The following is a 26,921-nucleotide window of genomic DNA, read 5'->3' as shown; positions in this document are numbered from 1 at the left end:
GGCGCACCCCAGTTGGTCAGGTTGTTCGGCCGAACCGAACGCGGAAATACGATCGGGCGCTTTCTGCTTCGATTGGCTTATGTGCTGGGAGCGTCCGGTGCTCGCTTGTACGGTTTCGGTCCAGTTTTATGAGAGCGTGTGAATGGTGGAGGGGAGGGCCCCAATCGGTTGCGTAAGATTAGCAGCCCGGATTGATGGGTTTCTGAGCGGGTTTAGGATTAGAGAAGCGTAAAAGTGGATGAAAGAATTAAATAAATTAATAATGACTATCGATCGGAGCGAAGTTGAAGTACAGGAAGGATTCATTTTTTTGCTGAAAATTAATATTAATTGATTTGTTCCTCTAGTTGCAGCTGCCGGTCCTTAATGAACACACTCATTTATTGATATTGATGGTGAACCACTCCTGAAGATGCCATCAGTCACCTAATAAAAGAACGTATCGTAGTACTGCTCGTCGGGAAACTCTTGCAGCGAGACGCTCCGGTCCTGAATTCGCTTCTCGGCCTGCTTCACCACCAACCCCAGGAGGTAGCTGTGTGGTCTCATCAGCTTCTGAAAGCTGGCCCGCTCCAACCGATACACCTCGCACACCTCTAGCGCCACCACACTGACCGTTCGCTGTGCATCAGTCCGGAACAGCGCAATCGCACCGAAGTTGGCCCCATCGATCAGATGGCCCAGCTCCACACCGTCCCGCGTGTAGACGGCGGCCGTACCCATCGCCAGAAAGAACATCGTATCAGCCGCACTGCCCACCGCCAGTATCGTATCATTCTCCAGGTACAGCTCGAACCGCAGCTGATCGGCAATGTCCTGCAGCACGTACGCCGGCAGATCGTGGAACACGTCCGACCGCGTTAGGAACGGCTCGAACGCAATCTCCATCAGCACCGTGCGCCGCAAGTTGTCCGACGCTTGCATTCGGATGGGCCGCACGTCAAAGTAGTGCATCCGGTAGTGGCAGGCAAAGTGGCGACTCATCTTCCGGCGGAGCGACTCACTCAGCCGCATCCGCCCGCAGAAGGCATCGATCTCGTTCAGTATCTCGTCGTACTGGGTTTCGCTTGCGTCCGCCGTGATGATGGTGCGGATCAGGAGCAGCAGGATGTAGGTGGACCAGATCCAGCCACCGAGCAGGAGCAGCGACTGGGTCCACTCGTGCAGGAAGTGCCGGGAGACGGACAGGGAGTGTCCACCCTGCACACTGATCTTGAACGTGATCATCAGCGCGCGCAGATAGCGATAGGTGACGGACACGTTGTGCTCCACATCGTCCAACAGTGCCGCCATGAACTCGGCACAGATGGACATCTTCGGCAGGTGCTGCTGGAGGTATGCTCTAAGGTCGCTGAGCGGTGGCAGCCGGTTTCGGTGCGTGATCGGGTAGTGGTAGGCATCACGCTGCTGATCGTGACTCCACAGCACATCGACCAGGAAGTTAGCCTCGAACGCATTATCCCCCAGCAGGGACAGGGTTAGCAGTGGCACAATGTACAGCAGACAGGAGGTCCAGTGCAGCACGTACAGCGTGTCCATGATGGGCTCCAGCAGCCGGATCTGCTTTTCCGAAAGTCCAAACAGGCTCCGTGCGACGATTGCAAAGTACCAGTTGATCGACCGGAAGCGCCAAACGCACAGCAGGTACAGGTAGATCACCAGGCAAAGGTAGATCGTGACCGCATCCTGGTAGAAGGCACGCACCAGCTCATCCAGCAGCAGTACGTACGGTACGAACAGCAACATCCGGTTGACCACGTTCCACCAGCGCATTCGATAGCGTACGATTCGGGACGGTTCCAGCACCACCTCGCCCTGGCTAACGTACCCGGTGATCAGCTTCAGGGCAAACTCCATCCCCAGCATCGCACACAGCACGCAGTCAAAGAGCTGAATTCCGCTGAGGACGCCGTAGGAAAGGTGCGGCGCGAACGCAAACGCAAAGGCAAGTGTGACGAGATGCAGCGTCAGTACGAAGTACATGACCATCTCCCAGCACTTGCGGAAGCTGCTGAACGGGTGCACAATGAAGGGCGGCAGTTCGCGCACGAGCCGCTCATTTTCGGCCGCAATTTTCGTCCGACTGCGATAGTAGATGCGCGTTTCGGGATGATCCGGCGAGATGAGCAGCAGGGTGCGCAGGTGGCGAAGTAGCCGGCCGGCTAAGGTGGTGCCGGGAAGGATGGGAGGTAGATGGGTCACGGAATCACCCAGCCGTAGCACTCCCGGCAGAGAGCAGCGATGTCCTTTGAAAGACATCGCACGGCTGGACGACTTTTTTTTTTGGACTTGTCACTTCAAGAAGGCGTTCGCTCCATCACACTTCATGGATATCTTCGATCATTGCACGTCGTTGAACGACGTTGGCTTGACACTTGGGGAGCATTTTGGGGCGAATATCGAACTGTCAAACGAATTGCAAACCCGTGCACTGTTGCGCCTCACCTATTTCCAGCAATCATCAGCCCCATTAACGAGTATGATTATCCGCCGCAGGAAATCCCACAAGTGAACCTCCCTACTGACGCGTTTGGTGAAAAAGTTTTTCGCTTGGTGAAAATTGAAAATAAAACAAAACTCCACCCAACTGGCACCTGTGCGCTACACCTACCAGCTCCTATGCGAAAGAGGACGTCCGCTTGCTTGCTGGTGTCACGTTCCTTGCCGAGTGGCACATGTTCCGGCGTTGCGAAGAGGAAGTCCTCCCCCTTCCCCTGCTCCAGTCGAGGGACATTACGAAAAGCAGACCTGCCATTGTGCCGTTTGGTGGCGGTGGGGTTTGAACTTCCTGGCCTGGTCTGCAAGCCTACGTCAGCGCGCGCTCGTCACGTTACTGTGCCAGGTGAGTGGAAAACTTTTCGAGCCGCGACCGTCTAATGTACGGTACGGTTCTCTTTTTTCCCGCTTTTTCCCATAGCCAGGGACGAGGCTTTTCACGAGGCGACAAATTCGTTGTGCAACGGTTTGTTTTTTGCAGGCTAGCGTAACCTTTTCCATCGGGTGTGCACGGGCGCTATTTCAACCCAGACGCCAATACCAATTGCAAATGACAAGTACGGCCGACTTGGATGAGCGGATGGTCCGGGGAGTGTTTTGCTAGACCACTTGGGAGGAAGGGTATCAGCTTCAGCGGTTAGTAACAATTATTGAGTGCTTCAAATCGATGCAAAGTAGAGACACATTACCGGACTTGCTTCACGAATCAAATTGATTTCGATTAGTGTTTGTCCAGCAACCGAAAATTATATAACGTTTGGGGCGTCTTTCCACATGTACGGTCCTCCCATCGTTCACCCGATCCGCGACATATGCTAATAGGCAGGGGTGTTGATGTGCCTTTGGGCCAGGTCATTGCCAGTCGAGATGGAGAAAGAGATCATGCATTCAGCACAGCCAATGTTAAAACGCAGACCTACCGGAGGAGAGGGAACAGCAAAAAAGGATCGTCAAGCCTGAAGAAAAGTGTTGAGCCGCTGAGGCCTTTGCCCAACAGTGTCATTCCAGCCAATCCAGCCACCCCATAGATGACGACGGTACAAGGTGACGGACATGTAGGGGCTGGCTGTATGCCGGTGGTGGTGGTTACGTTCGTTACGAAACACCGTCGCGAGGGTTTTACACTTCTTCAGGGTCGCACGAAACAGCTGGACAAACGCTCGATGTCGCGGCTCGGGGAAGTGTCACTGACCGGAAATTGATTACCCGAATCGGTTGCGAATATCGTCTTCGAAGCAGAAAGAGAGAAAAAGAGAGAGAGAGAGAGAGAGAGAGAGAGAGAGAGAGAGAGAGAGAGAGAGGGAGAGGGAGAGGGAGAGAGGTCAGCGTTCAAACGCGCTGATGGACCGTGACCGAACAGGCGGAACAGAAAGGAGAATGAATATTTGAAATGTTTCAGCGCGTTGATCGTGTGGGATAGGATGCCGTTTTTGAATTTGATCGTTATGTCATGTTCTTAACCGGATTTTCGATTCAAATGTTGAAAGTCCTTAAATTGCAGAATTATTTTACGATTTTTTGCTAGGACCACGTCTACAGCCAGCAACACACGCACACCATGTTACCTTGCCAACGGCTAATACAGTCGCGTACATTCATCATAGCAACCAGGCCTAGGGTAGCAGCGTCCCTGTTTACACAGTCCCTTCTTTCGAGTAACAAAATTTAAGCCGCAGGAACTCTAAATACAAATGAGTGAACTCGTGGAATATAATCCCGTGGAAGATGTACAGCATGAGGAGCATATTCATCATCGATGTCATCCGTTGGTAAGAGCACTTGAGTTCATTATTTAGTGCCTAAAACAGATACAATCCCATGTTCTCGTGTATTTGCAGCACCTAACCTGGGTGTCTGGATTCAATCCACGGGTGTCGCTGCTGAACGTCAGTACGTCCCGTGACCGAAAGGAGCTTGTGCTGGCATCGGGGAATGCGCTCCTCTTCTACTGCTATGACGGGGAACGAGAGAAGATAACGCCAGTGATTGGGCATGTGAGTTCGTATTCAGGAGGAACATTTCAGAATATCTGTTCTACAATTCCATGTACAATTGTAGAAAAATGTTGTCAATATGATTGGATGTGACGAAAGCGGGCGCTTTGTGGTTAGTTCCGACTGTTCCTACTGCATCAATGTGTGGGATAGACAAGCTGGTGGAGGAGAAAGTCATCATCATCCGATTGCGATCAGGACCATTTTTGAGCCTTTCAAAGCAAATGGCGACATTGGGGCAGTTTCACTGAGCTGCGATGGAAAATACCTGCTGGCAGGGGGTGGAATACCCAATGAGCAGGGCAGTCAGCTGAAGCTATGGTCCTGGACGGTTGGAAATGATTTCCCTGATGGTAGGAATTGCTTTGTACTCCAGAGCAACCCGTAAGAATGACCTGTTGTAATGTTTTATAGATTCTATCGCGCTTCCCACTCGTTTGGGACGCATCAAGGCCATCCATTTCTGTCCAGACCGTGGACGTCGCAACCAGTTTGTCGTAACACTGGACAGCGGAGTCGTGTTCGGTGCGTGGGATTGCAAGGAACAGAAGCTGTCCATCCAAGTCCCGAAACGGCACGGCTTTCAGGACTACAACGATACCGTGTTTGTGGAGCGTACGGATCGGGCAGTATCGGTGACCGGGGCAGGTATGGCTGTGCTGTGGAGCAACGATCGGAAGTTTTCCGATGCACAGGAAGGGGGTGTACAGCGGAAGGAATTCCTCAAATATCTGCACCTAAAGTACGCTTCGATCAATGTGGTGCGATCGTGTGACGAGAAGATCGTTACCGGAGATGATGATGGGGAGATTCGCTTCTACGACAACTCCATGAAGATATTGTACTGGTTTAAGCAGGAAGATCTGGAACCGATAAGGACACTTTCGTTTGAGCTGGTGGAAACACGCCGATGGAAGCAACCGGCTGAACCGATCGAAGGAGATGATCAAACCCCGAAAGAAGGTAACCACTGAATGGCATCTGGAAGGTAACTGCTTAATCGCTTAACAATTTTTTAAAAGAATCAACCGAAAAGAAGGTGGTACTGAACATCGAGGATATCGCACCGAAGGATGTTTCGTTTGATGCACGGCCGGTAATTGTACGCGGGTTTGTGTCGGCAACCAAGTCGGGCAAAATCTACGACATCGACATAGTGTACAACAAGATACAGGAGCTGTTTCTACAGTCACCCAGTATCATTACAGCCTTCGACGTCCATTCGGCAAGGTATGGCTATCTCTTGGAATTATAGAACCCCTCACAAGCTGTCCGTTGCATTTCTCAGATCCGAACTTTGCACTTGCGACGGCAATGGACGGTTCGTTGTGTATGATTTAAAAACGAAATCGATGAGATTAGCGCTCGATGTACCGATCCAGCGGACTCGTCGAGGCAGAATCACCACCCTTGCCTATTCTCCCTGTGGTAAGCAGGTAGTGTGAAGAAGTGTGCGCAATAAATGTAACTATTTCTATTTCTGCTTCCTACCAGGAACATTTTTGGCCGGTGGTGCTGAAAATGGGTTTCTTTGGATGGTGGAACCTAATCTTATGATACTTGCCGGCAGCAGTCCGCTGCAGTTTACCAGTGAAAAGATCCGCTTGGTGTTGTTTTCTCTAGACAGCAAACATTTGGTTTGTGTGGTAAGAGTTTCTCATATGCATCGGATTGTTTGAACTTTACATTCACCTGTCCTTTCCTCTTAAGGACGAAAGCAATACAATCACACTTCTGCATCGCGAAAAGGACGATTGGCAAGTGATGGGAAACTGCGCTACTCATAGGCTGGTAGATCTGGCGTTCCTTAGTGCCACTGATTTTGTGTCCATCGGTGAGGATCGGGTATGTAGAACTTGTAGGAAGCTTCTTTTACCCAACACCAACTCTACTCGGATCTTCGTTCCCGTCAATATAGTACATGGTACAGTACACCATAAACACCGATGAGATGTTACAACTCGAAGCTGTTTCCATCGTCAAAAGGAGAAGGATCGAACAGTCCGCCTATCCGACAGCACTACTCGTTTTACCCGGTGGTAGTCAGATTCTGGTTGCCAATGATCAACTAAAGTTCAAGATGTTCCATGGCAGATCCTTCGAGATATTGCACACCTTTTTGGCACCCTTTCACGATGGGCCAGCACGCTGTCTTAGGGTAAAGATGGCATCAAATGCAGAGTATGGTGCACCATTTGACTAATACTGTTGTTCTAATTCTAGCAACTTCCTGGTGAAGATTACTTCCTGTTCATTACAAACAATAACATCTACGTACATCACCTTCCGATCGACGGAAATCCGTTCAAATATCTGGCAGTTCGAGGACATCCAAAACGGTTGAAAGGACTGCAAGTTGCTTGGACGGTACGATGTGCCTTCACTTTCGGGGAAGGCGATCACGCGGTTAGCATGTGGAAGATTAACACTAGGTTCGACAAAACAAACCGTGTGTTCCGTCAAGGAAGTACGTTTCTGTAGCAAGCATTACTACTTTCCATCTTTCTAGTCCCCTGTTTGATAATTTAAAGCATGCTGGAACGGGCCTTGATCCTTTCTGTACGCTTCTTCCGGGTGGAAAGAGAGGTTGCTATGTGCGCGAGATTTTGAGCCTGTTTTTCTACAACCAAATCTCACCGAAGAATAGCGATGGCGATGCGGAGCTTACAGTAAGTCGATTCGTGTTGTTTGTGAGTTGTCTGATTTTTTGTTAGCATGTACCTTCTTTCTCAGCTCAGAGACGCTATGAATGTACAGGATGTGCCGAACTATCTGCGTAGCATTGGGTTCCACATGTCCGAGTACGAGGTAAGAGTCGGTAGGCATTGTATCCAATGCTCTGAAATAAGGAAGATAATTTTGAATGTTAATGCAGGAACAGAACCTTTGCAAAGAGATGGAGCTTACCGGTACGTACTTTCTGACCTTTGAGGAGGTGTTGAAGCTTTTCCTCAACCATCGCACAGCTGCTGGTGGTCCACCAACTTCGGAAGATGTTCGAACAGCCGTCACTTATGTTGGCGCCACTACATCATCCGGTAAAGTAGATCTGGTACGGTTAATCACGCTGCTGGCGAGTATGGGTGAGCCAATGGAGCCGAAAACAACCGAGGCGTACTGCAGAATACTTTTCCCCGCCGCCTTTGAAGCGAACGAACAGGACGGTAGTCCAGCACCGGAGTGTGGCACGGGTGAAGATTGCACTAACTATATCGCCATCGACGAGTTTGCCGATAGGCTTTGCTGAACTATCTTTGGGATGGACAAAGAACGACACACCGTGCGGGGAGCATTCGTTTTGCGTCAATCTTTATTAATCTTTATTCAATGTCAATTGTCAATTGTATACATGTTTTGTGTTCGCTCTTAAAGGTCCTACATAACAATAAGGAAGGCTTAACACTATGATACCCTAGCTCCTAGGAAGAAAGATTGTTGATGAGTATCGGAGTCAGATAGGGATTTGACGAATGAAAGATCATCGCTTGATTTCGATGTCAAGGTCCATCGGCTACAAAAAGAAAGGAAGAACTAGTGGCACTTGAGAAAGATGGGTCACAATCCACGGAACGGAGACCATCATCATTGGTTGCGCGTTGTTTCTACGGGATGGATGATGACGATGATGATGCTTTGGAATGGAATGGCAGAATATGGCCCGATCGAGCAAATGTCCCGTCGGGTTGTTAACAGTGATCTTTGCACACTATCGTCATCGTTGTGGGAAGGACATTGCATGAAGCTACTATACCGATTCGTGACTATAAAGATATATCGCTGCGCATCGTGAGAGTGTAAATCTATTCATCTTTCCCCTAAATCTTGTTAATCCTATATCCTAGCTCCTAGTTTTGAGAATGTGGCTGTGTTTGTCCGAGTCTCGGGTGAGCATCTAAATCCCTGTTGTTTCCCGAACCGCTCCGAATGTGCGCACACGCTACCGCGTGAAGGCATGATTGGCATGCTCTCGGATCGATCCGGGGAAGAAGACCGGATCGTGCAGCTCAACCGGAGACACTGACCGATTTAGCTTACTGAGTAAAATCACAAATATTCCTTTCATTTCCATATACTATTTACCTTTACTTCTCTCCATTACCGTGGGCATTTTAATCCCTCTCAGCTGATACAGTAGTATTATGCTGCTTTGTTGTTGATGTTTGTTTCTCCCAGTTTCTCCAATATTCCTAGTTTATAAATTCATGCTCTTCGTTTGTTTCACACCTCTGTTTTGGTCCACCTGGTTCAGAAACAGGGGACAGTTGCTTATGACTTGCTTGTGTTTGTTTGCTTGTTTGTTTTGTTATCATTCTTTTAAACATAAAACTCTTATACTCTACCGAGTTTCATTCAGATAGTGCATATTATGTGTATCAAAATATATAGATGTATATATGAAAAAGTAATCCTCAACCCTACTCCACAATAAAGCTTGCTTACATGTCTACATACACTTGCGGTAGTATCTATCACTTACTTCGTTTGCTTAGGATATCTAAACACTGTACTCACAATAAGGTTGCGCCGCACAATGTTTGGGGGGCAGCTGATCGGGATACACGGATCCATTTAAATTGGTTGTGCAGTATTTGTTTGTGTTTCTTCTTCAATAACAACAACGGCAAGTTTACAGCCTTTCGTTTCGCTTCTTTCGAGCGGCCTGGAGTCCGCTAGTCGCATCTTCTCGCATCGTATCTTCTTCACGTTCGCGTGCTTCGCTAGTTGCGCATTGATAAGGCTACGGCACTACAACAGCACTGTTTGTATTCGGCGTTCGCGTTCATTTTCATCACGTCGTTGACTTTGAGTAACTCAACGAGATCACAAGTTAATTTTAGTAACAGTGGATCCAGTTAGATCCTTTTCCTTTCATTGTTCATGCAGCGCGCCACTTGCCACGTTCATTTTCATCGTTCTTACAACGCCGTACACACAGCTCGTGCATTTTGGATTACGCGGTTTGCTTTTGGATTCATTTCCATCACTTTTGGTTTCCATCTCTGCTCGGTATGATTTATTTTCTCCTACTGAACACGTTACATTCCCTTTACGATTTTGTTTCCTCTTCACAGTCTGAATCGAGCAGACTCCCTAGCTTCACGAATGATGTAAATTCAATTATCTAGCACTAGCTAAATGGGTCTTACACTAGCGAGTGTTCTGCGCATCCTATACCGATCCTGTCCGAATTTCATAGAACGCTAAACGTCAACAATTTACACATTAATGGTTCGACAAACTGTACCACCTTCTGCAGGCAACACGATTGCCCCATTCGACCGATACAGACCGAAAAACATTAGCTTTTAAATTGGTAAGGGGAAAAATAAATGATAAAATCAAATTGAGTTATGCCAAAATAAGAAGCAAAGAAATGGGAATTAAATGTAACGAAAAGCGAAAAGGTTCAAATTTTGCAAGCAAGAGTAATTTTTTTTCGAAAGAGATAGCAAGAAATAAAAAAAAGGAAAAAAATAAATTAAGCTACAAATGTAAACAAATAAGAAAAGAAAATTTTACTGTGAAAAGGAATGCGAAACTGGAGGATGAAATGTATGACGGAAAGAGGGGAATGGGTGTGTGTACATGGGATACAGATATTCGGTCCTCTATCACGCGCTCTCACCACACTAAATGACTTTGATTTTGGTTTGGTGCCACGGTTTCGATCACATGAATTGAAATTGGTCACACACACACACACATTGGTCATTGGTTTGCTATGCTGTTTTAGGCATGATGCCCCCGCCCTGCGAATAGCTTTGGGATAGATGATCTGCTACAACTTACTAAAGCAGCATTTTGAGCATTTTGGAGGAGGTGAGGAAGCTGGTGGTACTTAACAAGTAAACGTGAGTGGTGACTCTGGAACACACAGCCTTCCAACTGCCGTCGGGTTCGAATGAAAGGCACGATAACAAAACAAACGGTTACACAACTAGGTAATATTCAATTTCAAGGCGTTTTGCAAAGCAGCTGGTCTGGTGGCGCTAGTCTGGCTAGTAGTCCTTCGTCTTGCTGCTGTCTCGTATTCCCCTTCGTTTGGAGATGAGGTTGGTGGTGCGCTTCTTGTGCGAGTAGGAACGTAGCTTGCGGTCGGAGGTGCACGTCTCGAGGGACGTTGCAGAGGAACGCGTCTTACGGACGACAGTTGCAGCAACTGTAACAACGATAAGGAGGCGAGAACGTTAGGGATGGATGCAAACCGATCTGTATATTTTATACCAACATTTCGAAGACTAAATGTGTTTTTAATCAATTTAATTTGATGTTCAAGATAAGTTTTCATGCGTCCCTACCTGGTGTGAGAGATTGCTGTTCGATTGATTTGAGCAGCTTTGCCTGTTCCTTCAGCTTTCTCATCAGGACCTCGTTCTTCTGCCGCTCCATGCTCAGCTCCAAACACAGCTGCGCCTTCGTTTTGGAATCGATCGGTGATAATACCCTATTTTTGAAGAAGAAAAATACCATGTTAGCCCTTTTTCAACGATGAAGAGCCTCCCATCCTGCAACGCGAGCAAACTTACGGATGATTGAAAATTGTCGTAGACGAGGGACGCTTCTCCGGGTTCGGGTGCATCATCTGCTTGATCAGATCGTTAAAATCCTTCCCAATGTTGGGCAGGTCGGGAAACTGGCCACTGCGCAGCTGATGCCAGCCGGTCCCATTCTTTGGCAGTGGACCACCGCCCGCCGCCTCGTACAGTGTAATGCCCAACGAAAAGATGTCACCCTTCGCCAGGTTGCTGTAGTCTTCCTGCAGTATCTCGTTCGGCAGATAGCGACAGTCGCCCTCCTCCACCTGCGGATCGTTGATCGAGGTGACGTGCCCCAGATCGCCGATCTTGTACGTCACCAGAAACTCGTTCTCCAGATCATCGTACACGTCCTCGAACCCATCGTCCGGACAGTCCAGCGGTACCGCAGTAGAGGCAGCACCGTGCAGCGGCGTGCCCGAACGAAGAGGCGTCTTCGAGAGGAAAATGTTGCCAGCCTTCAGATCCATGTGCACCAGATCGTTCGAGTGGATGTACTTGAGCCCTTCGGCAATGTGCAGCAGCAGCGTGCGCAGTTCCGACTCCTTCAGGCAGCGTTCCTGCAGCACCGTCTGCAGACTGCCACCGTTGCAGTACTCGTTCTGGATTAGCATATGGTTGTTCTCGGCCCAGGCCGAGTAGTAGCGGACGACGTTGTCGTGCTTGCCCAGCACGGCATGGGCGTACACCTCGTTGAGGGCCGTCTTCTCGAACGAGCTGCCCGCTACCGGCCGAATGCTCTTCTTGATCGCGTAGATACAGCCGTCCAGCCGGTTCAGACACTGGTACACCTGCCCGAACTCGCCCGTACCGAGCAGCGACAGCTGGATGAACTCCTTCTCGTACCGGGAGATGTTGGAGTCCTGCAGGGCGAGCCGTTTCGGGGCCTGCCGGAAATCGCCGTACTCGTCCTCCACCATGTTGAACGCCTTGAGCGTGTGGTTGGTGGTGGAATCGTTCGGCTGCTTCAGGGCAAACGGAGTTGGCGGCCCGCTGAACGGCAGCCGACACTTGTTGAGTCGGTTGCTAGGAAACATGGTAGGGAAGTTGTGACTGCGGATCGTGTTAGCAGTGCCAGTGGCAATGCCGCCGTGGCCCAGCGTTGCCTTCGCGCTTTCGGGGCCCTCCTGCCGGGTACGCTTCTTCGTTCGCATGAACATGGCCGGTGGCGTGAACGGGTTTACGTTGGCCGGCGGTAGTCCCACGTCGTATCGTCGATGCAGCGGAACCGGTTTCGGTTTGTCGGTTGCGAAAATCGGCAACCCTCCGTCCATTGGTTGTGCCAGCAGATCCGCTTGCTCTGCGCCGGCCGATGCCGACGGGAACAGGGTCGTGCCCGGGCCAAACACTTGCCGGCGGAACATTGTGTTGGTAGACTTTTGCAGGATGGTTTTCGGAGTGGCTGGCGTATCGAACAGCCGCAAGGCCTGCACCTTCCTGTACGGTGGCGACAGGGATGGTTGGTTTCTGTTCTGCTGTTGCTGGTGCTGCTCGGCCGCCGAGTTGTGCATCGGTTCCGGCGAGTTGCCGAAGGTCAGCTTCCGCGGCATGACCGTCGACGAACGCTGCGGCGATGAGTTGAGCTCGACGCTCGAATTCATGTCCGGCGAGGAATCGATGCCGCTGCTTTCCGTATGAATCTCCATGTGTTACGACGACCTTTGCGATCCGTGGTTCGCCACTGTTCACCTTTCACAAGCTGCGTGCGTCGCAAAATAAACGGGCCTAAACTAGAACGTATTCACTGTAGCTGGGGTGCGAATTCCTCTGCAGGCACAATACATAGCACAGATGACGCGTACCTAACGGGCAACCAAAACACAGCAGCTGGCAGGCAGGTGGGTGACGCAGTCGCAATTCGTTTGAGTTTTCTTCACTTCAACAGTTAACTTTGCACTCGTAACACAACGTAACAGATAAATGGCACTTAATTGCTAGATTTTGTAACGCTCACAACAGAAAAACGGAATGAATTAACAAACAACACACAATGTACAAGCAATCATTAAAAAGCCGTTTGCGGGTTTGAACGAGGTAGAAAAAATGATGCGTTTAGAGGGCGGTGCTCGACGGCTTCGGATGGATGCGTTCCGAGAATGAACTGCTCCGCTCCGGATCGAAACGTTCCCAAGCGACAATTTTAGTTCGTTGGTGAGGTGAATAAAATTTGTGAATTGGAAAAAAGATTTCTTGAAAGTAAACCAAAACCAACATAAAATATGCATCTAATATTTATAATGGTTTAGAGAATCATCAGAGGGCCGATTTTATTGAAAGCTCAGAACTGAACGATTTTCTAAATACTAATGCTTTATAATGCAAAATTAAATAAAAGAATATACAATTCACTTGGAATACTTGATTTTATAACAATGATCTCTGTATAATCCAATTCATCATTTTATAGACTAATCTTTCAATTATTTACTTAAGGTTTCGAATGTTTCTGCAACAGAAATTGAGGTCGAAATATAATTAGACTCTAGAACAATCGCTGAAAATCTTTGCCACTTTGACAGCTGTCAAATTCAAGGCCATATTAAACTGCAATAGGGTCGAACAAAACTAAAAATATTGTTGAATATTTACAATGCGTATAAAAATTACACAAATGTTGTGTTGTAAATTTGGTTGCGTTGAAAAGTTAAGAATTTAAATGAAAAAAACATTATTGGGAGAAGATTTTCGATGTAAAAGTATGTTTTTCATTTGACTCATCGAATAATTTGATCAAAGGGTCTTTAAGAAAAAAAAAATGTTTATAATAATTTTGAACACTGCAACGGTTCGTATGGCCATCACTATAAAGCACATCACCATCCGCGTCTCGCCTAGTTCGCCTCCTTGGGCGAATAACGGTTTCCGGTTGCAAGAAAATAGTTTACAGTTTCTTTGTTTTCAAGCAAACAACATTCGTTCGCCGTTTGAGTTTGAATATTCAAACAAATATTCTTCGAAGCAAAGGCCGTTGCATTTTGATATCTTTTGAACTTTTTTTTTATAGAGTGCTTTTCGACTTCTTCGAAATCAAAAATACAAAATAACATAATTTTGATAACAAATTGACTTGTTACATAATAACCCATCCGTAGGGACATGAATTGCACGTTTGTTTGGAAATAAAAAAAGCCTCCCACAATCGGAATAACTGTCAGATCCAAAAATCCACCCCAATATGCAAATCTTTGCCAACCGGAACGACCTTGAGCTAAAGATTCCATCTCGCATCCTCGTACCAGATGCGTGTGCCAAGAGCAAAACAATAAACCCACCGCCAAAACGCATCACAATAGCACGCACACACACACATTCTCTGGCGCATGTTTCGGAATGTGTGCTGCCCAGTGCGAGCAGCGTGGCCTTCAAGGTAAAACCGCAATCAACGGTTGCAAGGAGTCTGCAGACAAACAACACATCAAAAGTGCATAAAGTTTCCACGTTTCCCGATTATCTTCCCTGGCACTCTCCGCCAGGGAACACCGTAACTATTCGGTGTCAGCGGGGAATCCGAGCCCGGCGGATGGGAAAACTTTTCCATAAATCCACCTCGAGCGGTCATGCTCGGGCCGGAAAATCCCGTGGTCTTGGCGTTGCTTGGCGCCGATGTATGCGCCCAGACGGAGTTGGGCCGTTGCAGTGGGCAGCAGATTGGCACCCGAAAGGAAAAAGTCCGCCTACGGCGGGTGAGATGGTGAGCGATGGGAGGAATAGTTAGAATAATGATTGCATCTCTGGTATTAGGAGCTGGCGGATGGCTTGGAGCGTGGAGTACGCATTTGTTACAGATGATTGCGTATAATAAACGAACTGAAATTTTGATTTAATTACTGTTGTAGCTTTTGAAATCTTTGAATCTTTCATAACATTGTTCTTAAATTCAATTCTCAAATAAGTTAGAACGTTGACATATAACGAAGGAAAATGGCAAGAAGACACAATCGCATCCAACCGGCTCCATGCGTAAGACCACGAGGACGAACAAACACTTGCCGCCGAACGCCAAAGTGGAGGAATTGGACCTCCAAAAATGATTGCCTCTTCCCGAGACCCTCTCTGTACCGAAAGGTAAGGTAGTGTGGCAGTAGTAGTAGTAGTAGTAGTAGTATTACCCACCAGATCGTAGTAGTAGTACGCAGATAAACCTCCCCCCTCCGTATTCGCACAAACAGACAAGAACCGCGGCGCCACATTAGTTCTATTTCTATAATATTTTATCTCTTTTCGTCTGGGACTATTTGCCAAAAAAGCGCGGTATATTATTTATCATCGTGCCCGTCTGCCTCGGCAGGCTCTGTATGTGTGTATGTGTGTGTGTGAGAGAGTCCGTTGGGCGGGACTGACATGGGGCGTCCACGGAGGGAGAGGTCTTCCACGCTGAAGTCTTAGAAGAAGATTGTCTCTTTAGCCGCGTCTCTTGCCGGCCGCCGGTTTGGGGGCTTGTTTCTTTTCGGGTAAGGGTTTTTGGAATTGCGCATACCCCAGTGCCCCGGTCGATCCCATTGCGGTGGAACTTGGGCGTGTGTGTGTGTGTCTGTGCGATGATGTCGCTAGCGGCACTTGCAGGAGATGGGGTGCCTGTTGAAGATTGTGGAAAACTGGAACTGGAACACGGCAAACTACTTTGCACTCTACACTCTACTGGTTTGCTTGGCTTTCCGATGATATTGATCTTGACGAGTCGGTGGCGAAAGGTGGGACGATGGTTTTGTTCCGGTGGCTTCAGGGTTTCCCTCCTGGTTTCATCCCCCCCCCCCCCTGTTTATTCGGATGCGCGGTGGGGTCGTGCATTGCGGAGGATGCACTATCGGCGTTTGATGCAGTATTGAGTGTGATGAGGTTGTGCAGGGGTAGGTACTGTGTTCGAGGACAATGAAGGAATTGAGAAGGAGTGTGATAATTTATACCTTTATTTATAACATTTATTTTATTATACAATATACAAAATTAACTAGCTCAATGCTATAAAGATCATTAGGAGTTGGGCAATGATTCACAAGTTCGTGTGAGTGTTTTAGCGAATATTTAGTTTTCTCTTATCGGTATCGCTTATTGTGTTTTCATTCAGTGTTTCAGTATTGTTACTCACGAATGTTACATTTATTTTACCTGTTCATCTTCCCTAATCTATTGCTCTTTTGTTGTTGTTGTTGTTTATTGTATTAAGTGATTGGCCAAACAAGCGGCCTTATCACTGAATTAAAACTAAAACTTAAATAACTAACGCAGTGTACAATGACAAAACGGATCAACAAAATCTAGTAGGTAGGTGCCAGTCAAATGAAATGTAACGCTGATTAAATTTACGGGCCATCGCAGTCATTGGGTCGTTCTCGCTGTATGCACGTCTTGTAAGGTCAGTTCTTATTAGTCTGTAGTTACGGAACACTCTAGGAGGGACATTTATGTTGACTCTAGCCAGTTTAATACCTTGTTGTCTAAATTTGACTTATTAGGCTTTATATTTATACATTTGTCAATTATTTCCTTTTTTCAAAATGCCATCAATGTCTTTGATGTTTAATAGATTCATTTAGTTATTTAGCTGAAAACTGTAAAGCGGATTTAAATGATCTAGCCACACAAACTTAAACTTTTTTCGAAGGCTTAGAATTAGCTACAAATTAACAAGCACAAAGTCCATGAGTAAGAAACATAAAGCAGAACAAAATATGCAAAAGATAAGTCCATTCATATGAATGACTCAGCTCATCGTTCAATACTGTCCGTCTCTATTAATTTTGTTCTCGCTCACGGAACGCATATGCGAAACAGGCGTAACTGGGCCTTCTTCTACAACTTTCCTACAACTGGCTTCTGAGGAGCAAATATGCAACCTAATTCTCACCACATTTCATCCATTCCATTTCGGTACTTTGTGCGATATGGTGGCGAGAGCTGTAATGTATCTTTGCGCCTCCGAATATTCCACTTTTGCGAAACCAATAACTCACCATCGACCCCATAAGATAATCGTCGTTTTGCTGTAGGGACATTTAATGGGCGATGACAATTTGTGGTTGGGTTGTGCGTGCTTTTGGCACCTTCCTTTGGTGGGAGTGGAGAGGGAGAAAGACCGTTTAGGCGGTGGAAATGGAAAAAACGAGATGAAAAGATTGATTTGGGGAACGGTTTGTGTGGAGACTTGCAAACGAAGCGGCGCTGTGTATGTGGTCTACAGAGTGGCCTACACACTCTTCTCACGATCCGCACAAGACGTGGGCCCACACACAGCTACAATAGAAGAAGGATAAAATAAAGCGGCTTTGAGGTTGAAGCAAAAAAAGAAAGAAACGGTCCACATTTTCATTGCTCTCTTGTCCGTCCTGTATTTGCATCCTTTCTGCGTCCACGACCACGGCCGGCAGAGGACGTCAGCGAGGAGTGCTTTTTCTTCCATCTCTTCTTCTTCGTCCTCTCTCCCTCTCCCTCTTTTAGCAAAGAATGATAAATGTTTCGCGCAAATTACCATTATTACAAGAGCACCACAATTATGTCGGACCGGGGTTTGTAGTGTTGCGGGCTGAGGGCCGGTTGGAAAATGATTAATTGTTCGCGCACTCCAAATGCGACAGGGAGTTCCGAGTGTGAGAGGGAGAGAGACAAAAAGGGGGCGAGGAATTGCATAAAGCACGTCCAACGAGCTAAGGCGAAGGAGTTGTCCTTTTGGTTGACCCAATGCTCCCGAAAGTGGTCAGTTGAGGAAACAGAAGAAAGAAAAAAAGACATCGGTGGCAAAAGAAAAGGATGTCCATGGGTCTGTTTCCTTGCTCTGTCTCCCCATTTGCTTTATTTGCGTTGTACTCGGGACACCCTTTTAGGATGAATATTTTAACAGCAGGTGTACAATAATCGATTGCAAGGGATTGAACGTTGGAGACCGAGAGTTGTGTAAGTGTCGTTTGTTAACATGCCCAATCGTATATCGATGGGTTCGGTTGGTACCACAGCGGCGGAGATGTTTCACAGATGTAACCGGATAATTAATTAAACACGAAGCAAATCCATCTTCGGGACGGATTTGTTGCATGAAGCGCTTTACCGCACCATTGGGACTGGCGGCAAAGGAGACCTTGGAGACATTTGCAGACATTCCAGCCAGGCTCATTGAGAGAGGCATTTTGGGCTTTTCCTTCGATCGTCCTTTTCCTGCTGTCTCTGATCGACCGGAAGGAGAGTTATCCGTGTGAAGCATACAGCTTACTTTTGGCCATCCCCAGATGGGAGATAAATTATGGACTTATTTATGGACAGCCAGAAGTAATTCGCTTCGAGCACGAGCAAATCGATGCAACTGATGTTCTGAATGCAGTTTCCAGGGTGGAAGTTAGCATTTTAAAGAGAAAGTCGAGTCGGCTGGCTTGGAAGCTGGTAAGCCGATCGATAGCTGAGCGATATGGATGTGAGCTCCAAGGACACGAGACAAGACAAGAGCAGGTGTTTTAGTGGTTTTAGTTCCATCGAATTGGGCCTTCAATTATTGGATAGCGATCCCAGGACTACGATAAACGAATTCTTGGAGATATGCCATTTACTTCTAGGAAAGCTAAACCTCTGCACCAGCTACAACTTCACACTTTTCGTCGATTGATTGGTTTCCTGGAAAAACGGTTATCCCGAAAAGAAAGAATGGCAAAGATCGATGACATAGGCCCACGAACGAACGTACGGACGGACGGACGGACGAACGGGATCCTCAGCACAAAACAGTTTGCTATTTAATTGTAGCCACTGCTTGTTCGGGGTGTTGTGTTTCAATGATAGTGCGTGCTCCAAAGGGAAAAAGGATTATAAGTTTCCCGGTATCTCCGCAGCACCGGACAATGCAGTAGTGGCCTAGATAAAAGGGCGGATTCTTCATCCATCCATTCCCTTATCCCCTCCGGTAAGTTACTGGCAAATGGTGAGGTTTTCTCGCACGCCATCCCCTTCCAACCATACCCCCTTAAAAGGAATGAAAATAAAACAACACCACCAATCACTCGTTGAAGTTGTTGGATTTTTGGCACCGATCCACTTTCCCGCTATGTAACCGGAAGGATAGTGTTTCGCAACCCTCCCTCTTTTTGCAATCCCTCGGATTTTGTAGTAATAGTTACTGGATAAGCTGTGTGTGTGTGTTTGATGGGAAAATCCCTTGGAAATTTTAAGGCGAAACCGTTCGCCGAGAGGTACGAAAGCTGTATAAGTTCCCAACGATCTTATTGTGTGTGTGTGGCATTACCGCAATGAATAGAATGCTACTGCTACTGCTACGGAATGTCCATTTCGGGGAACGCAGTTAGTTAATATCCTGAACTGGTTCTTAGAAGCAATCCTAGATTTCCCAACCCCCCCCCCCCCCCCCCCATCCAGCCCATGACATCAGCACTTTGGTTGTGAGGATATAAGAGGAAAGCTGCTGCTGGTACTACTGCTGCAGTGTACACAGAAATTGACAATAAAGTAGTGAAAGTTTCACTAATATGTGAGCTAAAACGCCCCAGAGCGGATGCTGGTGTACAGACGTCTGTGTGTGTGTGTGTGCGTATTTAATTCCCTGCTCATGTTCGTCGATTTATGAGACCGCACACACAGCTCTGTTACAACGATTTCGATCGTTGCCGCGCCGAAGACATGTCTGTTCGAACTCGCATCATCGCATCACAGCGTCACTACCGGCGTACTACCGGCGAGACGCATAAGGACACAGACAGCACGCACATGCACGCACGCACGCACGTACACTGGCCAGACGGCCAGACAGAAGCCATTCGTTTGACGGCCCCCGATTCCGATGGCAAAACCTGGTCCTGGTCGCGCGGAAAATGGACGTCCGTATCTACAGAGGCGGCGTCGTTAATGCTGCCCCGATATTAGAAGGCGAACGGCGAGCGAGTGAACGCGGAGACGCACACACAGCGCGAGATCGAGATTATCGATTTTTTCGGTTCAGTTTTGGAAGGTTGGAAATTGAACTAAACAAACCATTAAAATTGGAATCTTCAGGGAGTGGGCGACGCGACAGACTTACAGCATCTTTACAGAACCACAATGAGAATGCACACATGGCGCACAGACAGATGCAGACGCTCCGTTACATGATGTATGATGTCGCGGACTTTCCTGTGCTATTGCGTTTGCACAAAGAATCCCCGGGACAACATTTTACGACACAATACGCATGGTGCAGTGGTCGGTAGGGTTGGACGGTGGGGTGTGCGGGTGGTCCATCAATTATGAAGTAGCGGTAGAGAAGTTAATGGGTTGCACCGGGAGCGTAAACAGTCGCAGTTCCCGGTGGCACTTTTCCGTCCATCCAGTCCCGTCGCTTCTCTGTTTAGTGGGTGTCGTAAATTGCTGATCAATTGCTTGTGATATTGAATTACAGCGAGCGACCAGAGCAGAGTTGTAACTTTTAATCGTTTTATTTATCTTTACATTCTGTCAGCGGTGGCTTCTGGTTGACAGCGTGCGTGGGGATTAGTCTGAAGGGATGTTTGTTTCCAATTTTACGACAAATTATCCTCGACAGGGAAGGATTCAAGATCATAAAGCTGCCAGAATTGTTTGGTTTGACAGCTGAATCCTTTAGAGTCGTTGAACCTTCATGACTTTATCCGCTGTCAGAAATCCATGCTCCCCTGAATGTATGCAAAGTTGTAGTCCAAAGCTTCAACTTAAAGCAACACCAAAAAACCCACAAGACATCCCTTTTCCAAAGGGAAACACTTTTGCGGGTGATCATAAAACGACCCCACCCCGATCGTACACGATAACTTTTTACTATCTTTACAGGCGCATCGACACCTAATCTGGAACGCACACGCGGTCGCGTAAAGTAAATTAAAGTTACATATAACACTTCCACACCATGGCCAGCACCTTTTCGGTGGTGGTGGTGGTGGTGGCCAACTTTTCGTAAAGCGGGTCGTAAAATGTGTGCCAACTTTCGCGTGCAATCAACACAATGTATGTGACCGCGCGAGAGAGTGCCCCAAACTGTCCATCAATGTCAGCGCTATCGATTTCCAACAAACTCCACCCGCTTCGTCTCCACTGCTCACTGAAGTCATGGCCAGTTGAGCCTGGTAAGTTGTCTTTGGAGCTGCGATTAACCCTAACATTGGACGGTGCGCTGGTGCGGATGGGCTGGCCTGCACAAAGGGGCGACGCAAGAGTAATCAAAGTGACGCACCAAACGTCGCCGGCGCTTCCGGTTTTATGGACACTAAATAATCAATAAAGTAAATGACAAAGTTTGGCCCACGCCAATGTGTGCTGTTCGGTGCACACGGCGGTTCGGTTAACGCATTGCTGTATCTTTGAGGCGGTTTGATAGTTGCCATCTTTTGGGGACCATTTTTCGGGAGGCTTTTCAGATGGGTGAAGCAATGCGTTCGTCGGTAGTAAATAAAAAGACATAAAGCCAATCACTAAATCCAGCGTGCGTGAGGGAATTGGGTCAGTGTTGAGATGATTTAATTAGAGCAGCTATTAGAGGGAAGAAGTTTTGGGTGAGGGATGCAGATATGAAAGCTTAAATTACAGCACACTTTTTTAGCTTTAAATTCGCTTAATTTGAGGTCAATTCAACTTGATCTTGTGACCATTTCCCAGCAACCATTGAACAGCAAACCACAGCCACCACCCGAAAACCTCAACATCCTTGAGAGCTATTTAGAGGCTTTATTTGTACACGCTGCACTCCGAAATTGTTTCGTCCTATTTGCAGTACCAATGTCGCGGTTTTCCTTAACGATTTCCTGGGGATCTGGCCGGAGCAAAACCATTTTCCCCTCCCTTGGAAAACCACAAAGCACCCGAACCTGAAGGGCCAAACCCGGCATCGTCAGGCTGCAGCTCAACTGGATGGGTTGATTCCACTCGACGTCATCATCAACACCAGTGTCACACCAATCTGACCACACAAAAGCGGGACACAACAGCTCTTTCGCCTGGTCGGTAGTGGCCGGTTGGCGAAGCTTTGCGCCATGGTCGCCATGGTTTGTTGCATAAAATTGCTTCATTATTCTCACGAGTGTCGTTCTCACCGATAACAACAATGGGTCGTGCCCGGAATGTGTCCAGAGACGGCTCTGGTTTGGTAGAGGGAAAGGGAACCCAACACCTCTCCCTTTAGCCGAGCTGACTTTATGTCTTGTTTTTGTGTGCCGGATGGTGCATTCTTTCACACCCGTCGGTGCAGCAACACCGATTTATTATCCGAGAAGAATTGCGCTCGTGTGAAAGCTGTGTGGGTTCCGGTATGGTGGGTTCGTTTGGTGAAAGATCCCTGAAAGAGTGTGAGTGTGTGTGAGCCTGTTGATGTGTAAATAGGATGAAGGGATGTGTCACAGATGGGCAACAGAAGTTTTGCTGTGCGTTTTGTAACAGTTTGTAGCTCAACTGTCGTATTAAGAAGAGTTTGCTGAGCGTATTGCATACTTTTAGGCGCTAGAATTAATTAAAACTAATACACGTTGACGAGGAATGTCTATGAACGTTTAAATGCATCGTTAAAACCCGAAATTAATAATTGCATTTAAAGCAGAAAATGTTTAAAGTCACGAACCTCAACTCACACCACACAAACACAGTGAACTGTGCCGGTATTGCCGGGTTTAATATGAAACCATCCAGATAACACGGTCGTTCGGATCCGTTTTATGAGCCATAAAACGGAAGCGAGAGAAAGGTGTGTGTCACGATCACTGGGCCAGCAGCCTGCACTGCTACCCTTTCGAGCTGCTGCAGCTGCTGCTGCTGTGTGTGCGTGCACGGGCCCGAGACCGATCTAATTCATAAATTATTTTCCAATTTTGAACTGCTCATCGGGCGCGTTTGGACAGCGGCGATAACAGCTTTTGATTTAGCGATAGGATAATTATTAGTCGGGGTCGAGTTTTTGGGAGCCGCGGGTTTGCTGTTGCCACCCCACCCCTCTCTCCAACAGATGGCTAATTTATTGTCCGGCGTGAAACGGTTCACGTTTGACGTTGGCCCAATGCTTTTTCCAGCGGTGGGCAAAATGTTCGTCAAAAAAGGGAAATACAGACGCAGAGGAATGACACAAGGTAGAATGGAGAATATAGGGGAACTATTCTCGAGTTTTATCGGGGCATAGGAACGGGTTTCCGGGCCGAGCGCGAAATGTGACGCGTGGCGTGGCGCAAAACTCGCGCGAAATTATGATTTCCCATTCATTCATGTTAATTGCAGGGGCCAACGCTGCGGGTCAACGCTTTATTCTTCTTCCGTTTCTCTGTGCGCTGTTCCGTTGCTTTACCGCGGATTCAATATTCGACCCGATTTCAAGCCTCGGTCAAATTTATTATGAACTAATACTTTAAGCATATAATCAGCCAGCAGAATGGCCGTGGTGAAACTGTTGATTGTGCCGTATCGTTTGTTCCATCGTTCCATGTTCCCCTTTCGGCGATGCTGCGATCGTGGCTGGTGGCGGCGTTGACGACGGTGCGGTGGTTTGTCGGGAATCGAGTGAGATTATGATTTTATTCCTCCCCGAGGGGTAGAGGAGGCGAAAAGTTCTACTTGGGGCGTTTTCGATGGATTTCTGGTTTGGCCGGCTTTCGGGGCTTTAAACTTTTGTTTGTATTGTTTCGTTTCACCGGCGTGCCGTGGAGTGCACAGGACGGGCGCGGTTACATGTGATTCATGTGATTGTTTGATTTTTGCACCGTGTTTTATGTGCTTCCTGTTCGTGAGCATGGGGAATGCTTGAGCATGTTGGATGTTCCCGAGACGTTTCGGTTTTGTGGGTGTGAGAGATCGTTCCTCGTTGGCTCGTTATCGTTTGGAGTTAGGTTTGGTGGGATTGATAAATTAGGATCGTAACATCCATCGAGGTTGAATTTCTGTGAAGTGATCAACTGGAACGACTTGCAGTGTGTTTGTGTGCATTAAAGCGCTTTAAAGTTATTACAATGTTGGAAACTTTAATTTCATATAACAAGTATTTAAGATACTTTCTGCAAAACCATTAAATAGGAATAAATCTTCTTGTATATCTAAAAAAGGCGAGGAAAACCAGTTAAAAATATAAAAACGACCCCAAACGAAACAAAATTTAATGATTTTACCTCTACAAAGTTGAACAAATCGATAGGTGAGAACCCATCGGAGAGTACCACAGGATGTTGAGAGGTGAGCAATATTTGCTGAAGTGTCTTCTGGTGCTTCGTCGTCAGTCCGTACCAGTTTACGTTGTAGATCTCCTCCACCAGTTTTTCATTCTGGAAGAATGAGATTAGAAAAAAACGAGGACATACAATGTAGCGAAATAGCCAACAAGTACTTCTTACCTTCGATGATAGGAATGTTCCCAATGCACAGTTGATAAAGAGTTGATTGGTGCAAATCAGACAGATCGCCATACCTGGATACCAAGGAACCTGAGATTCAGTGGAAGGTTGAGAAAAAGAGTTATTTAAAGCACTTTAAGATCTTAACCTATGATTAATTACCCTAACAACGATCGCTAGTGATGCAACGAGCTCGAAAATCATGCATCCAAAGTTGATGAAGAACTGCTTTTTGAGAAGCTTATCCATGTCCGTCATGTACCTGGAGTGGTTTCGAGTTGCAAATTTCAGCTGGAAAAAAGCACCCAATGCCCAACAACCACTTACTTGGTGTGCTCTAAATGCTTGAGCACAATTTCTTTTATAATATCTGCAATTTCCTCATCATGTTGTCCAGTGTGATTATTATCTATCAGTAGCGTCAGCTGCTTCAGATAGACAATGATAACGTCCATCTGACCGGTAGCATTCATGATCAGTACCAGCAGACAGGAGTCGCACGCCATCAGCCCAATACATCCTTCCAGCACCTGCACAAACTGATACACCCAGTTGATGGCAAATCCGACAGGCGTGCGATAATCGACAAACGGCAGATAGAACCCAAATGCGAGCGATAGTTCGTGCTCGATCAAAGGCATCAGGATGGCGTACGAGTAGATGGCAATGGCGACGATCGAGAACGCTACGGCGAATATGCGTATAAACACCATACACATGGTGGCGGTGTGGAAGAGTGCCTCGTCAACTTCCGGGAAGCGAGGGGGCGCTTTGAACCGTGCCACATTGTACAGATGCAGATCGTTCAGCTCCGGACAGGTGAAGGCTTCAATCTTTGCTAGACCCTGTGCAGAGGGGCCATGATGAGTTATGGAGTGTTCAAAGTAGAACTTCATCAACTCACCTGTATAGCGATTCCCAGCGTAACAAAGCAAAACACAACATCCATCAGCGATCCCCAAACGATCGCGATCGAGTAGAGGTTTACGAACAGATACAGAATGAGATCCGTCACCAGGAAGATCAACCGTGCATTGCGGCGTGTGTAGCCCGGTTTCATCCTTTCGCCACCGCATACAGCAAAACACTTGATCACTATGTCGCACGCAGCGTCGAACAGCTGATGAGGGGTTTGATACTTGGCATGGTAAAGTGTGCGCTTACGTTCAAGGTACTTTTCCCAGATTTTCATTGTGAAGTGCAGGGGTGGACACGTTCAGACTGAGTGGATTGCTCAAGAGGAGTGCGTTGCTTTTTTAAAGAGTCCTTAGTGAAGGCTCCAGAAGGTTAAGGAGTCCAGAAGAAGCCCTTTGTGAAAAGGAATTTATGATAAGACGGAAATTAATTATGAGATTGAACTCACACCTGCTGCTTCTTGTGCCTTGTGAAGGTATGCCATGAATAAATCCTTGAATAATAAAGGTATAATATCAAGGATATGTACAGTTTACGTTGGAGATATAATATTTTAAACTGTATCACAAAAACTGCGCATGTAATAAGTCTAAAATAAATATATCTATAAAATCAAATTACGTAGTGATTAATAGACATCGATCAATTCCATAATTGAGGCCTCTGGACGAGCTTCTAATTTATTACACCGTCTGCAAACTTTATCCACATTGACATTTATGACTAATCGTTTCGCTTCGCTTGTGAAAGAATCATCACTGCGCTTACTGGATATGGTGTCGTGCTTGAAGCGTCCGAGCAACACAGCCACACAAAGCAAGACCTCGTACGAATGCAGTAAAATGCCAAAATTCTTTCCACCCAAAGAAGAGATGATTCATCACCATCACGATCGACGCCGCTAAATGAAGCACTTAGTTATGCATCAAATTTGAGCGATCACGATCTCTCGCCCCGAGAGATCCGGTTGCAATCGCAAAACGCGGGACGCAAATGCAAATTTAACTTTCAAGAAGCGTTACGCATTAGAAGCATCATCGCTCGGAGGCGCATCGTTTTTAAGGAATGGAGCAAATTTTATACTCCTTCCCGTAAAGGGATTCCACAATTACTTCAACGCTGTAGAAAGGGTTGGACAGGGCTGAACACTGAGTGGTGCAACCCATGAATGCACTTTACTGGCCCGATTCGGAACGCCGGAGCCGGACCGGGGCCCTTACATCGAAATCAATTTTTCATGGCATTTTCACGATTACGACCCACCGTAGATCGTTTATCATCGGTGTAACTAACGCCCCGGAATACGGGAACGATGGTGAGAGGGAGCAACTGTGAGACGGGGAACCTTTTCTCATGCTCTCTTTATGCCTGCATCTTGTGCCCTTTCCCGGTGCACCGGGCACCGGGAAGTTGTGTGGATTTTGTGCGCTTAATTGTGATGTTATTTATAGTTTATAAATTCACTTTTAACCATAGACATTACTGGAAAATGGTAGAATGGAATCTTGGGAATTGAATTACAACCGAAACACTGGTCGTGCACAGTCCTTACCCCCGTGGAACAAATGCGGTTTGGTTTCCCCTGGTCGATGGATGGATGGGCCGATGGGTTCGGTGTTCGGTGCAAATTAATGGCTTTTAGGAATCGGTTGGTAGAGAGCGAAGAAGGATGGGGCTTG

At 47.1% G+C, this 26,921-nt stretch overlaps 4 protein-coding genes across 4 annotated transcripts; 1 reads left to right on the top strand and 3 right to left on the bottom strand.

Annotated features, from left to right (window-relative positions):
• Positions 1-426: 426 nt before the first annotated feature.
• On the bottom strand, positions 427-2,259 carry LOC1278162 (uncharacterized). The gene has a single exon (XM_061656407.1). The coding sequence runs from the start codon at positions 2,257-2,259 to the stop codon at positions 427-429; it is 1,833 nt and encodes a 610-aa protein (XP_061512391.1).
• Positions 2,260-2,720: 461 nt separating this feature from the next.
• Positions 2,721-8,896, top strand: LOC3291590 (cilia- and flagella-associated protein 251). Its single transcript, XM_061656405.1, has 14 exons — positions 2,721-2,842; positions 4,022-4,265; positions 4,335-4,490; positions 4,555-4,843; positions 4,905-5,453; positions 5,513-5,720; positions 5,779-5,918; positions 5,985-6,136; positions 6,201-6,335; positions 6,409-6,648; positions 6,714-6,922; positions 7,000-7,159; positions 7,224-7,298; positions 7,366-8,896. Exons 2-14 carry the CDS (start codon positions 4,188-4,190, stop codon positions 7,735-7,737), a joined length of 2,763 nt encoding a protein of 920 aa, XP_061512389.1. The 5' UTR covers positions 2,721-2,842; positions 4,022-4,187; the 3' UTR covers positions 7,738-8,896.
• Positions 7,783-13,081, bottom strand: LOC1278164 (wee1-like protein kinase). The gene is made up of 3 exons (XM_061656406.1): positions 11,018-13,081; positions 10,790-10,935; positions 7,783-10,650 (listed from the first exon to the last, which is right to left on the bottom strand). Exons 1-3 carry the CDS (start codon positions 12,670-12,672, stop codon positions 10,490-10,492), a joined length of 1,962 nt encoding a protein of 653 aa, XP_061512390.1. The 5' UTR covers positions 12,673-13,081; the 3' UTR covers positions 7,783-10,489.
• A 10,124-nt stretch (positions 13,082-23,205) lies between these two features.
• LOC1278165 (odorant receptor 43a) lies at positions 23,206-25,519 on the bottom strand. The gene is given in 5 exon segments (XM_061662148.1): positions 23,206-24,033; positions 24,106-24,258; positions 24,328-24,589; positions 24,655-25,172; positions 25,232-25,519. Coding segments are annotated over 5 exon segments (1,272 nt in total). The 3' UTR covers positions 23,206-23,982.
• Between the last annotated feature and the right edge of the window lie 1,402 nt (positions 25,520-26,921).

Source organism: Anopheles gambiae, chromosome 3, assembly GCF_943734735.2.
Source record: "Anopheles gambiae chromosome 3, idAnoGambNW_F1_1, whole genome shotgun sequence".
Classification (NCBI taxonomy): domain Eukaryota; kingdom Metazoa; phylum Arthropoda; class Insecta; order Diptera; family Culicidae; genus Anopheles; species Anopheles gambiae.
The sequence above is the reverse complement of the archived record's forward strand: the minus strand, read 5'-3'. Positions and strand labels throughout refer to the sequence as shown.

Bases quoted from the DNA above. Each gene is read 5' to 3' on its own strand.
- LOC1278162 (XM_061656407.1), bottom strand. From the start codon at position 2,259: ATGTCTTTCAAAGGACATCGCTGCTCTCTGCCGGGAGTGCTACGGCTG.
- LOC3291590 (XM_061656405.1), top strand. From the start codon at position 4,188: ATGAGTGAACTCGTGGAATATAATCCCGTGGAAGATGTACAGCATGAG. The intron at 6,137-6,200 runs GTAAGAGTTTCT...TTTCCTCTTAAG, and splicing joins GCAAACATTTGGTTTGTGTG to GACGAAAGCAATACAATCAC. The intron at 6,923-6,999 runs GTTCGACAAAAC...CCATCTTTCTAG, and splicing joins ATGTGGAAGATTAACACTAG to TCCCCTGTTTGATAATTTAA.
- LOC1278164 (XM_061656406.1), bottom strand. From the start codon at position 12,672: ATGGAGATTCATACGGAAAGCAGCGGCATCGATTCCTCGCCGGACATG. The intron at 10,936-11,017 runs GTAAGTTTGCTC...CTTCAAAAATAG, and splicing joins ACGACAATTTTCAATCATCC to GGTATTATCACCGATCGATT. The intron at 10,651-10,789 runs GTAGGGACGCAT...TCGTTGTTACAG, and splicing joins ACAGCAATCTCTCACACCAG to TTGCTGCAACTGTCGTCCGT.